Here is a 13,332-nt window from a genome sequence, read left to right as displayed (position 1 = left end):
TCCTGTTTTACAGCAATTTGAAAACTTAAGCCATGGGAGAATTTCTGTTTAATGTAAATGTTTGATACTATTTCTTATGTTTTGTATTTGTCGAATAAGCATAAGTTAACATCAGTAACATATGATAAAAGTAAATTTACCTGAAGTGCTTTGTCAAGCTTGTGCCTATTTTTTAAATTTTAATTCAAATTGATTTTTTTCGTATTCTTTAATATCGTTAATTAATAATTATCATGATAGCTTGTTTTTTCTGCTCTTGCCCAGCAGATGGTACTGTCAGCCTTATTTTGAGATATTCTGTCTTCAGCGTGATCATTAAAAACATTTTTTTAAAGATTTCTTTTTCCAAAAGTAAAGTTATTTTTAGCTCTTTTCCTTCTAAATACATTTTTACCTCTTCCTATATAGACATTTTGGTATACACACTTGGTATAATACTCACCTGCCTGGGAAGTTGTATCTGGAATATGTAACAGGGAGAAAATATTCTCACGTTCCTTACCCGTTTCCGCACCTTTAGTCTAGAAATCATTTAATAATTGTGGACTATGCATAGAACAGTATTTAAGGTGCTATTTTCACCTGGCAGAAAGAAAACTATTGATACTTTTTGCCCAACAGTTTTCCAACTTGCAGTCAGAATGTAGTTCAGTAAAATAAATAATTCTATTGGCACGTTGACCAAATAGATTTTTTCGCATTGGTAAATGGAGGGGGTTGCTTAAATACTGCATACTTGCATGTTCATAATTTCTGTGAAAGATCTAAAACATCTTAGTATCCTTTTGAATTCTGAGCTTTCTAGTTCTTCATCACCTGTTAAAATTAGTGGGTCCCTAATGTTACTCTGTTTTATGGAAAAACAGAAGGAATACAGAAAACTGCTTGAAACTCATGAATGTGTGTTAGTGAATCTAGCTGTTTCAGAGAGAATAGGGCCTCCACACATAGTTAATGGCTAAGTCTTCCACACACACACACACACACACACACACACACACGTGCACACACACACACAGTACAACCAGGTTGTTTTAGAAACATACTTTGTTTGAAGCTTGCTGTCAGGTGAGAGGAAATTTTCAGTATTTGGAATGAGAATGCCCATGAAATCAAGATGCTCTTGCTTTTTAGTGATAAAATCGGCATGTGGCTAGTAGACTGCTTGTTCAGCTCTCAGAGAAATTTCCAGTTATTTTAGAGGATTGCAGGTGAAGATAATGCAGAATTCTAAAGAGCAGTGAAAGGAAAAGGAAGTGAGGCCCTGGGGTCACGTGGCTCATGCTTCAGCCTTCTGTGCTCATGTCTTGGAATATAAGGAGAAGGATGTCCAGGCCATTATTTCTGGGATAGGGATATTCCTTCTCTCTTAACTGGGTGAGCTTGGGCAAGACAAGTTGATTCCTGGGAAAAGAGTAATTCTCTTTTTACTAAATGTGATTATTAAATAAGAAACAATATGTAAGAAAAAATGTCTTAGTACACACACACACACACACACACACACACACACACAGCTCATCCAAGTAAACTGCCAGCTCTATGGGACAGGGCAGAGCAGGGTTGTTGATATCCTTCAGCAGACCTTGCTGCTTTGTTCTGTTCTCCTTCCTTGAATTACAAAATTAGTAAAATGCCAACGTCTTAGTATTGGTGGAAGGCTTATCAGGATATAATTGTCTACATTAACTTTTAACACATAATTAATTTGCTTGAAGACTATATGTGTCAGCCATTAAATCACTGATGACTGTCCTGAGCACTTTTGTAAATTTTGCCTCTTTCTGCATTGTCGCTAGTTTCGGGTCAATGAGTTTGGAGCCCTGGAAGTTATTACAGATGAGAATGAGATGGAAAATGTTAAAAAAGCAACCGCCACCACCACTTGGATGGTACCAACTGCTCAAGAAGGTAAGGGAGGGTCATCTGCATTTTATTTCTTGCTTTTGAAAGATTCAAAATACAAATGTCTAAAGTTTTAAATAGGCTGGAACGTTGAAGGCCCCGGGTAATATTTGTGCCTCACGTTGTTAGGTAAATTTCTATAATGAAACTGATAGGAGCCAGCTTTTATATTTTAAAGTAACTATAAACTGTCTTCTTTCCTCATGCCAGATCTGTAGTAGCACAAGGTTAGTTGGAAATTAAGTAAATCCATGTTGTAGCCTACACAGGTGATTTAGCCAAAAGCCTGCCACTTTTTTTCTCATCTACTCCGATGGTTGTAACTAACACCTATATGCTGATGACTCCTAAATCTACATCTCCAGCCCCGACCTCTCCCCCGAGCTCCAGGCCCGTATTTCCACCTGCCTACTGGACATCTCCACCTGGATGTCCCACAGGTACCTCAAACTCCACATGTCTGAAATGCAATTCATTTTCTATTTCTTTCTCCCCTCCCAACAAACCTGCTCTTTCTTCCCTAACCCATATTTCAGTTGACAATAGCACCATCCACCCAGTGGACGAGCAAGAAATACAGGAGTCATCCTGAATTTGTTCTTCCCATCCCCATATCTTGTTACTTAAACCTCTTGATTTTTATTTCCTAATATGTCTCAGATCTGGCCTTTTCTACCTGTCATCTTTGCCACGGCCTTAATGTAGGCTCTTATCAACTCTCATCTGAGCTATTGCAGATGTCACTCTGCTTCTAATTTTACACCCTTCTGATTTGTCCTGCCCCTTGAAGCCAGAGGAACTTATGTAGATTGCTTATCTGACACTTCACTGATTTCTCATTACCTTTTTAGCAGAACATACAAAGAGCTGAGTGACCTGCACCTACCTGCTCGTTTTGCCTCCTCAGTCTCTGTTTCCTTCTTTGTCTGTTGTGTTCTGGCAGTGCCAGCAGCACAGAATTAATGTGTAATTTTCCCAACACATCATCTGGTTTCATGCTTTCTTGCCTTTACTCGTACTGCTGTTTCTGGCTCAAATGCCATTTCTCTTTGTCCAGTTGGTAAATTCCTCTTTGGCCTTCAAAACCCTGTTGAGGCTTTCTATCAGAAAATCCTTCTCTGACCTTACCCCAGGCTGAATGAATCACTTCTTCTGTACTACTTCTGGACCTTGTTTATGCCTCTAGTATTGCATGTATCACGTTTTATTATAAAACTGGTTTTCTTGCCTCTCCTCTTCTTGACTGTGAGCTCTCTTGGGCAAGGTCTCTACTGTCATTATTAATGTCTAGAATAAATTGGTGCCTAATAACCGTTTGCTGAATGAATGATTAGCCTAACAATTCAGGCAAAAGGAAATGTGAGTTCCTACACAATTTGGATAGCTATGATTTAGGAAATGTGTTACATCAGAAGTGTAATAGATGAGATGTTGATGTAGCCATTTAAGTAAAACAAAATCATTCATCAAAAGATTATAAATGTGAAATAATGGATGACCCTTTGAAATTTCCAGAAAGATACAAATACAGAATAGGATTCTACAGATTAATATATATGTCTTCTGAATTTAGTAACGAATGAAATTTTCTTCATTTTACTTTGAACTCTGTAGAAAAAGCCTTGGTCAACTTTTGTTTATCCTTCGTGCAGAATATTTTTTCATTTTATTTGAATGACTTGAAATGATTTTCTACAGAGCCCATACACCCCCCGAGACACTATTTGGTCATTCATTCATTCAACAAACACTATTCTTTATTGTGTTGCTAACAAAATTATTAGAAGAAAAAGTTTAATTGTGTTTTGGAATGTCTTCTGTCATGGTGTTAATTTGTGTTTCTTCTTTTCATCTTCTAGTCTTTTCAGAGAAGACTGGGATGCCTTTCAGGTTGAAGGATCCAGTGAAAGTAGAAGGGCTTCAGTTCTGTGAGAACTGTTGTCAGTATGGCAACGTAGATGAGTGTCTTTCTGGAGGAAACTATTGCAGCCAGAATTGTGCTCGGCACATCAAAGATAAGTAGGTTTTGGCCCCATTCCATCTATAAAATGAGTTTTAGAGTCCAATATCATGGTGCCCGAGAATATAGAAGTTTCGTGCTCTCTGACATTCAGCACCTATTGATACCTTTTTTCCAGAGACTTTCCCTTTAGGGGCACATGGGCCCTAACCCCTATATAGGACCTGGTGATATCTATCATGCCTGGTCTGAGTTCTATGATGAATATTCTGTCATTCATTTCATTGTTCCTCAGCTAAAAGTGTTTCGGTTTTTTCTGGGCTACATACACATTTGGATGCCACTGACATTTATAGAAGCACAGTTTTGTTTATATTTTGGGAATTCTTAGGTAACTCAGCTAAAACTCTGCATATGGCATAAAGCTTCCACTGATTTATAATCAACTGAGTGAAAATGGCCATAGGGAAGAGTGTAGTGAGTTGTGTCACTGATGATCTCAAGTTGTGGGCTGAGGATTTTGAGACAGAGGCATCAGCTGTGACTGGCAGTGGTGTGTGACTCTCCCATTTGGGGACTGTCTGACAATGTTCAGCTTATTACCAAGAAGGTGCTGTTTTTTTCTTTCTTTTTGAGACCAAGTTTCATTCTTATTCCCTAGGCTAGAGTGCAATGGTGCAATTTCAGCTCACTTCAACTTTTGCCTCCTGGGTTCAAGCGATTCTCCTGCCTCAGCCTCCCGAGTAGCTGGGATTACAGGCATGTGCCACCATGCCCAGCTAATTTTGTAATTTTAGTAGAGACGGGGTTTCTCCATGTTGGTCAGGCTGGTCTTGAACTCCTGACCTCAGGTGATCCACCTACCTCAGCCTCCCAAAGTGCTGGGATTACAGGCATGAGCCACCACACCCAGCCAGAAGGTGTTTTTCTTGCATATCATTGCACACTGCAAAGAAATGACTGGACGTTTATATTTTAGTGGTCTTTCCCATGTATCTTAATCACCACAGGCTTAGGAACTGTCAGTTTTTCTTGGCTAACTGATGTTTCACAAAGTTACACTTAGCCTTTTTTTTCTGTTGGATTTGTCATTCTTAATAACTACTAGATCCTTGTTTGAATGGTGCTGAAAACAAGTATCTCTAAATAATTCCTTTATTGATAGATGTGACAGATAAAGAACTTGTTAGAACCTATTTCATACATATTGGTGGTCCCCTTTTGAAATGAATATATAAGGTAATTTTTATTTTCTGCCCTGACATGTGTCATATGTAATAGTGGTTTTCAGTGTTTCTGATGTATGATATTCTCATGCCTACAGATTTCTTCTGGTAGTTAAAAATTTTTCCTTTGGAGGGTGATTTTTTAAAAAATGATTGTTGCATTGATAATCAGCAAGTAGATGTTTGATGGGTATTGCTTCTGTCACTATATTGGGTTTATAACACAACAGAGATCAGAAGGAAGAAAGGGACATAGAAGAAGACAATGAGGAAGAAGATCCTAAGTGTAGTCGGAAGAAAAAACCAAAATTGTCTCTGAAAACTGATCCCAAGGAGGATGGAGAAGAGAGAGAGGATGAAATGGTGAGTGCCTCTGTCTGACACCAGGAGCACAGGGATGTGTCTTTAGTGGATAGCATCATAGTCACAAGCACTGCTTGGAGCCCACTGAGTTCAAATAAGGGTTCCAGGACTATCTGTGTTACTGTTAGCAAGCTACCCGGCCTCTCTGTGCCTTGCTGTCCTGATCTCAAAATGGGAATCATAAGTAATAGTATCCTTCTCTCAGGGTGAAAAAGTGGGATGTCCTGAAATTTAGTGCTAGGGTAAGAGGGAACCTTTCAAAACCTTTAATCTTGTAGATGAATCTGAAATTCCTCTTCACAACAAAATGCCAATCCCATTTCATTAAATTGCAGACGGATCTCATAAAACTATGTGAGTGGTTAGAAAACGGCACATAAATATCAGGTGTATTTGGAGAAAAGCCATTCAAAATGTGTGCATTAAGACATAACTATCCTATTCCTAAAGCGCCTATTAATGGTTCTATAGGAAAAGGGAACTTTGAGGCGTGGAAGTCTTTCCCTTAAGATCAGTATTACACAACTGTTACTTGTGAGTCACTCTTCTAGCAGCTGGGAATAGAGGAATGCATGAGACAGAGAGGACAGGTCTCTCCTGGCAGAGACACTGCGTTCTTGTTTAGAGGATATTTAACCCACAAACAAAATGACCAGGAGAAATGTTACCTAGTGATGAGTGCTATGTTGAGAATTAAAATAGGGTATTACGGTTGGCTGACTACTTCAGTCTGGGTTGTCAGGGAGCCCTCCCAAAGGTGACGGCATGAACAGTGTGCCCTGATTAATGAGGAGGAGCCAGCTATGTGAAGTGAAGCATGAGGTGCATTCTGGATAGTAGAACTTCTAGAGGAAAGTCCTTAAGGTCAGAACTTGTGCAGCATGTTCTGTTCGAGGAAATAAAAGAAAGTCTGGGCACTGTGGTTTAGGAGAGAGTGGAGTGAGATGAAGCTGAAGAGGTACGTGTGGTCCAGGGCCTGTAGGGTTTTATGGTAAACAAGAGTCTTGGGTGTTCATTGTATTCTGAGTGTCAGGGGAAGCTGCTGGAAGGTTGAAGGCAAGAGAACGCTTTGATATGATGTATGTTTTAAATGACCGCTGTGGCCCTGAGTGGAATCAGGGAAACCAGTTAGGAGTTTATGGTAGTAGACGTGTAAGAAGGCTAAAGAAGATGGAAGTCTGTGGATTTGGGCATCAATATTAGGAGGTGGGGTTGTCAGAGTGTGTGAGGGAAAGAAAAGAATCAGGGATAATGCTTAGAATTTTGGCTTTGACAATTAACTGGATAACCATGTCTCTTACTGAGAATGGGAAGACAAGGGTGGAGGGCAGAGGGCAGAACAGAGTCCTTCGCCATCGTGGGTTTGAGACGCTGATTACCCATCCAGGTGAAGATCCCAAGTAGGCATTTGGATACAGCCACATGGAATCAGGGAGAGGAAGCTGGGGATGTAGATTGGGAGTTTCTAGACTATAAGATGACCTTGAAAACCCAGGGAAAGGGACTCAGAATCTGAGTGAAGGGAACTGGCTTGGAGGAGACATCAGCAGAGGAGACAAAGAAAGAGGGGCCAGTGAGGCATGAGGAAAATCAGAGCAGGGCGTTCACAGAGTTGAGAGCGGAGTGTTTCAGGGAGTGGGGAGCAGTATCTGTGCCCTTCCAATGGGTAATAGGTGGATACAGTCTTATTTTGTAATAACCTCAGGCCAAAAGCAACACAGTTTCAAAAGAACTGTATTCTTACTTTCCTTAAAAGTTACAAAGTAAAATTGAAGAAAAGAACAACAGAAAAAGTGCTCTCCAACAGCTCTCTAACTATGCATTGGTGCACATTTCTTGAACTTTAAAGTCATAGTTTTCCTTTCTTTTTGTAGGAGAACAAACAGGACGTAAGAATCCTGAGGGGTTCGCAGAGAGCACGAAGGAAAAGAAGAGGGGATTCCGCTGTGTTAAAGCAGGGTGAGCTAATCAAAAGAAAGTCTTCGTGTAACTTTACGAATTGAAAATGTTTCACACAGATGGAAATTTTAATCCTAGCAGTTAAAGTATTACTTCAGGATTTTCTTTAATTCAGTTTTGTCAACAAAGATTGAGATTTTGAGGATAAGGAAAGAAACGAAAATTTTAACTTTCAAGTGGTTTCAGGGTAAGCCATGAGAACCATCCCTCCCTCCCTCCCTCCATTTCTTCCTTCCTTCCTTCCTTCCTTCCTTCCTCCTTCCCTCCTTCTCTCCCTTCCTTCTTCCCTCCCTCCCTCCCTTCCTTTCTTCCTTCCTTCATTTCTTCCTCCTTCCCTCCTTCCCTCCCTTCCTTCTTCCCTCCTTCCCTCCCTGCTCCTGTCCCCCTCATCAGGTAGGTGCTTCCAGCTTCTGCTTCTTTATTCACACGTCTGTTCTTGTTTATTTCCCACACTTTTAGGTTTTAAATGTTCCCTTTCAAAACACGAGCTCCTAGCATGGAAGCTTTTCTTTTCTTTTCTTTTCTTTTCTTTTCTTTTCTTTTCTTTTCTTTTCTTTTCTTTTCTTTTCTTTTCTTTTCTTTTCTTTTCCTTTCTTTGAGACTGAGTCCCACTCTGTCACCCAGGCTGGAGTGCAGTGGCACAATCTTGGCTCACAGCAGCCTCCACCTCCTAGGTTCAGGTGATTGTCTTGCCTCAACCTTCCAAGTAGCTGGGATTACAGGTGTGCACCACCATGCCCAGCTAATTTTTGTATTGTTAATAGAGAAAGGGTTTCATCATATTGGCCAGGCTGGTCTCAAACTCCTGACCTTAAGCGATCTGCCTGCCTCTGCCTCCCAAAGTGCTGGGATTACAGGCATGAGCCACGGTGCCTGGGCCTTTTTTTTTCTTTCATTGTTCCAGGCAGCATTTTACTCCCAGGAGGAAGCTGGCCCTGAAGCCCTTTCCTTTAGTATTTGTCTCAATGTACTTGTCTGCTTATTCTGTGTGGGCCTTGGGTCACTTCCATAGAGGCCCTGGTGTCCCCTACTAGGCTCTGTCCCCTTGCCTGCCTCAGCTCGCAGCCTACACTGTCACAGCGTCCCGACAAACCAGGGCCAAGAACCTGTGCTCCTCCTCGGTGCCGGGATGCATGCCAGCCTTGTTCTGTTAATTCCTCAAAAAGAACTGGAAAAGTCCCACCTGCCCCAGGCGCACAGCTTAATTTTTGTGTCTTTTCAGAGCGGACCTTCCATTTTATGTCACTGAGATGAAGGGTAGAAACCTCAGTTGCTCTTCACTCTGCCTGGAAATGTCTGTTTCTTTCACTGTTCTTTCCCTTGCCTTTCTTGTTTACCCTGGATAAACTTTCAGGCCCCTGGCTCTTCTGGTACCTTGTTCCTTCAGTCATGTTTTTTCCTTAAGTTTTCCAGTTTTTTTTTCTCTTGGTGTACTCTACCTTAGCCTGTTACAATCTCATCCCCAAAATACCTTTCTCTCAACTCTCCTACCCATCAGGCTATTATATTTCCCCTTCATTTCCAGTATTTGTCAAATTAATCCAAGATATGTAAAATTGATACTAACTGCCTCCATGATCACTTATATATTCTTTTGGCACCTAAAAATCTGCCTCTCACTGTATTGTTTTTTTGCTTTCCTTTTCAAGGTTAGCAGCTAGTCAATGCACTGGCCTTTCCACAGTCCTCAACTTCTTGATCTCTTAGGGAAAGTTGTTTGAGCCTCCTGCTTCTAGAAGCTCTCCCTTCCTGTAGCTTCCGTGGCAGTGTTCTGTCTTGACTTCCTGCTGTCTTCTGCCTTTACTCTAAGTTCTTCCAGTTCCATCTCCTACAATCCTCACTGTGGGTGCAAACCACAGTTCACTTTTTATCTTGGTTCTTGGGAAGAGGAGCCAGGAGGAGAGGCAGAGAGATACCAGCTGTGGAAGTCAGAGAAGAGCCAGGCAGAGTGTTAATCAGGGAAGCTGAGTTCACAGTGCATCACTGCTTGCTTAGATTTGGAAATTCTGTCATTTCAGTCTCGCTTACCTTTCAGGTTTGCCTCCTAAAGGGAAGAAATCATGGTGCTGGGCATCCTACCTGGAAGAGGAGAAAGCTGTGGCAGTGCCGGCGAAGCTGTTCAAGGAGGTATGGCCTTTATAGAGATATGATCTGTAAGGGCACGGGAGCTGAGATACCAGCCTGAATTAAGATTGTCGTTTCCACTGAAATTTGACTTGGGATCATTTTTTCAGCATACAGTTTTTCATGCGTGTGTTTATGTGGAAGGCAGTTAACATTGACGGGTGTGTGCCTGCCCCGTGCCACATGGGTGTGTGCACATTGACATGTGTGCTCTTTTCTCTCAGCATCAATGGGCTTGCAATCATGAATTTTAACAAGGATACTAATACTACCATGAAAAACTAGTAGATGAAGAAAAAAAAATGTTAGGAAATTTCATTTCAACATTTCACATCAAATTTCATGTTCGTTATGGCTTTGAGAGATTAAAAATGAGTTACTAAGATTTATATACTATCACAACAAAACATCTAAAAATGGGTCACTATATTATATTACAAACTAAACCAAAGATGGGGTCCTGGTGTGGTGACACATACCTGCAGTCTCATCACTTTGGGAAGTTGAGGCAGTAGGATCGCTTGAGGCCAGGAGTTTGAGACCAGTCTGAGCAACATAGTGAGACTCTGCCTCTAAAAAAAAAAAAAATTAAAAAATTAAAAATATAGCCAAGTGTGGAGTTCAGAGTTGGCGTGAGCTATGATCCTGCCAGGCCTCCAGCCTGGACAACAGAGCAAGACCCTGTCTCTTAAATACACACACACACACACACACACACACACACACACACACACAAACACACACACACAAGGGTTGGTAAACTTTTTGGTAAAGGGCCAAATAGTAAATATGTTAGGCATTTCAGAGCCTGTGGTCTCTGTTGCAAAATCTCAGGTCATTGTAGCACAAAAGCAGCCATAGAGAATACGTAGACAAGTGGGCACTGCTATGCTCCAGTAAGACTGTTTTCAGAAACTCATAGTGTGCTGGATTTGACCCACAGACTGTAGTTTGCTGACCCTTGGTTTAAATTATTTCGTTATATTTAATCATGGTATGTAGTTCATCTGCCATAGATGTATTTCTATGTAGGTATGAACATAACAAGCTTATAAAAAGTCATGAATAGTAAATGTTAGTAAATGTTAAGATGATTACATCTACATTAAGAATGTTTAATTTAAATATAATAATTACAGATAATTTTGTTTTCTGTAATTATTTTCTGTAAGCTTTGGTCCTTTAGAGAATAGACATTTTCACATTAAAAAAAAAAAGTTTAAATGTAGATAATTCCTTGAATCAGTAGTAAATGCACGTGATTCAAAATGTAAAAGTACTACAATAGTATAAAGAATGTCTCTCATAGCCCTGTCCCCCAGCCACCAGGTTTGCCTCTCCTGAAGTAACCAGTGTTACCAGTTCTTTATTCCCTTCCTGTAAAATTCTATGTTCATATTAGCAAAATATACATACATATATATATATCTGTGTGTGTGTGTATACACACACACACACACACACACACACACACACACAGATCCTTCCCTTTCTGTCTTAAACCAAATGGTAGCATATGTTGTATACTTTTTGGACTTTGCTTTATTTTTGTTTAACATGACAGTTTGAGGATGTTTATCTGAGTCATGAATCCCTTCACTATTCTTTTACACTAGTAATACTAGTACATAGTATTACATCTTAGGCCTGTTCTGTAATAATTTAGGTTGCTCCCTATTGATTTGCACATACATACATATATTCTTTCAAATCTTTTTGCTAATGGTTTAGTGAATAGTCTTGAACATCTGTCATTTTTCACATGTCTGAGTATCTCTTGGATAATTTCCTAGAATTAGAATTGTTGCCTTGAAAAGAATTTTTTGATTGATGTTATGAAATCTCTAGAAGTTGTACCAATTATCATTCTTCCTAGTGATGTATGCACGTATCTGTTTTCCTACAGCTTTACCAACACAGTGTTGTCCACCTTCTAGATCTTTATCAGCCTGATAGGTGAAACACATCTTAGTGTAATTTTACTTCGTATGTCTCTTCTGCATGAGGTCGAGCATCTTTACGAATACATCAGAGACAAAGGCTGTATGCCATTACATTTCCATTCCTGTGACCTATTTATAGCCTTAGTCCATTTTTTTTTTAAATTGCATTATTTATTGATTTTTTTCTTTGGGTTTTAGAAGTTATGTATTTGGTTAAATCATCTTTATTTTTAAAATGGTAACTAGATTTTTAACTAGGTCTTTGGAATAAGAGATTAAAGCTGCTGTCATTTTGCATTTCAGTATCAATCATTTCCATATAACAAAAATGGATTCAAAGTTGGCATGAAATTAGAAGGCGTGGACCCCGAGCATCAGTCTGTGTACTGTGTCCTCACTGTGGCGGAGGTAAGCTTTGCCTCATCTTTATCTTTAAGATAAAATGATGATTATGGGGATTTAAAATGAGGAAAAGCTGCCGTTGGTTGAGCGCTTACTTCATGCCAGGCGCAGTGCTTGCTGTTTTGTGTACCTTATTTCATTTAATCTTTATCAGAATCCTGTGCAGGTCATGGTTTTTCTCAAGCTCTGTTCTGTAGATTAGAGAACTGAGACTCAGAATGATGAAGTGACGGAAGACCACACAGCTTCAGAGTGGTAGAACCCAGATTTGAACCAGTGTCTGTCTGATGTCATAGCTTTTGCCATAAGGAATAGACCAACAGATATTTATTTATTTATTTATTTTTAGTACTTCAAGGTATCTCTGAGAAATTTTTTGGGAAAAAAATTTTAAAAAGACCAAACCAAATATATAAATACATATCTCAGTCTAATATGTTACTGAGAATGCTTTAGAAACTGTGACCACACAGCTTCAAAGTGGTAGAACCAGAATTTGAACCCATGTCTGTTTGATTCTGTAGCCCTTGCCCTACTGTGTTCCTTAACATAAGGAACAGATCAGTAGATACTTATTTTTTTGAGTATTTGGAAGTATCTCTCTGGAATTTTTCAGAAAAAAAATGACCAAGTCAGTTATACATATGTACATTACAGAGAGCACTTTAGAAAATGTGTTTCCTCCTATGCTAACCTCCTCCCTACTCCCTGCCTTGAGCCACAGGTGTATGTACTTGAAGAATTCCTCCCGAAAGAATAAAATAGTCTCGTGTGCTAGTTTTAGGTATCATACTGTTCTTTAATTACCTAGTGAACTTGTAAGAAGCTTGGCTTCTGCAGAACACAGTACCATATGATAGCTAGATAAGACAGTCTCAGTCAGTGATCACATACAGCTACATAGGACATACTGTGTGCCAGTAGCTAATTGAAGTACTTTTTATCTGTTAGCTCCTTTTTTATTTTTATTTTTTGAGACAGAGTCTCACTCTGTCACCTAGGCTGGAGTGCAGTGGTACGATCTTGGCTCACTGCAACCCTCCTCTCCCAGGTTCAAGTGATTCTCACATGTCAGCCTCCTGAGTATCTGGGACTACAGGTGTGTGCCACCATACCTGGCCAATTTTTGGATTTTTAGTAGAGATGGGGTTCCGCCATGTTCGCTAGGCTGGTCTCGATCTCCTGACCTTGGGTGATCCACCGGCCTCAGCCTCCCAAAGTGCTAGGATTACAGGCATGAGTAATCATGCCCAGCCCTCTGATTGCTCTTATTAGTTCTCAAAACAATCTTTTGAGATAAAACCCATTTCCTCCCATTTTTCAGATGAGAAATCTGAGGCATTGAGTGTTAAAGGAACTTGCAGCTGTAATAATGTAATACGTAGTGAAAGGAAGTAACTGGACTCTCTTACTCATATCAGAACTGTTGTGGAACATTTTTGTAGGTTTT

General features: G+C 39.9%; 1 protein-coding gene across 9 annotated transcripts in view; it reads left to right on the top strand.

The window, feature by feature from the left end:
* L3MBTL3 (L3MBTL histone methyl-lysine binding protein 3) overlaps positions 1-13,332 on the top strand; it is a 122,664-nt gene that overhangs the window by 30,378 nt on the left and 78,954 nt on the right. For 6 of the 9 annotated variants that reach the window (XM_010342991.3, XM_074397471.1, XM_074397472.1 and 3 more), the window contains 7 exons: positions 1,800-1,911; positions 2,271-2,345; positions 3,765-3,924; positions 5,322-5,454; positions 7,329-7,413; positions 9,449-9,540; positions 11,784-11,888. In XM_010342991.3, the coding sequence (XP_010341293.1) occupies positions 1,800-1,911; positions 2,271-2,345; positions 3,765-3,924; positions 5,322-5,454; positions 7,329-7,413; positions 9,449-9,540; positions 11,784-11,888 (762 nt within the window). The remainder of the gene's footprint in view (positions 1-1,799; positions 1,912-2,270; positions 2,346-3,764; positions 3,925-5,321; positions 5,455-7,328; positions 7,414-9,448; positions 9,541-11,783; positions 11,889-13,332) is intronic. The other 3 variants (XM_010342993.3, XM_074397474.1, XM_074397475.1) reach the window with 1 other exon arrangement.

The sequence above is a fragment of the Saimiri boliviensis genome, chromosome 4, assembly GCF_048565385.1.
Source record: "Saimiri boliviensis isolate mSaiBol1 chromosome 4, mSaiBol1.pri, whole genome shotgun sequence".
Lineage (NCBI taxonomy): Eukaryota > Metazoa > Chordata > Mammalia > Primates > Cebidae > Saimiri > Saimiri boliviensis.
This window is presented reverse-complemented; position numbering and strand designations above follow the sequence as displayed.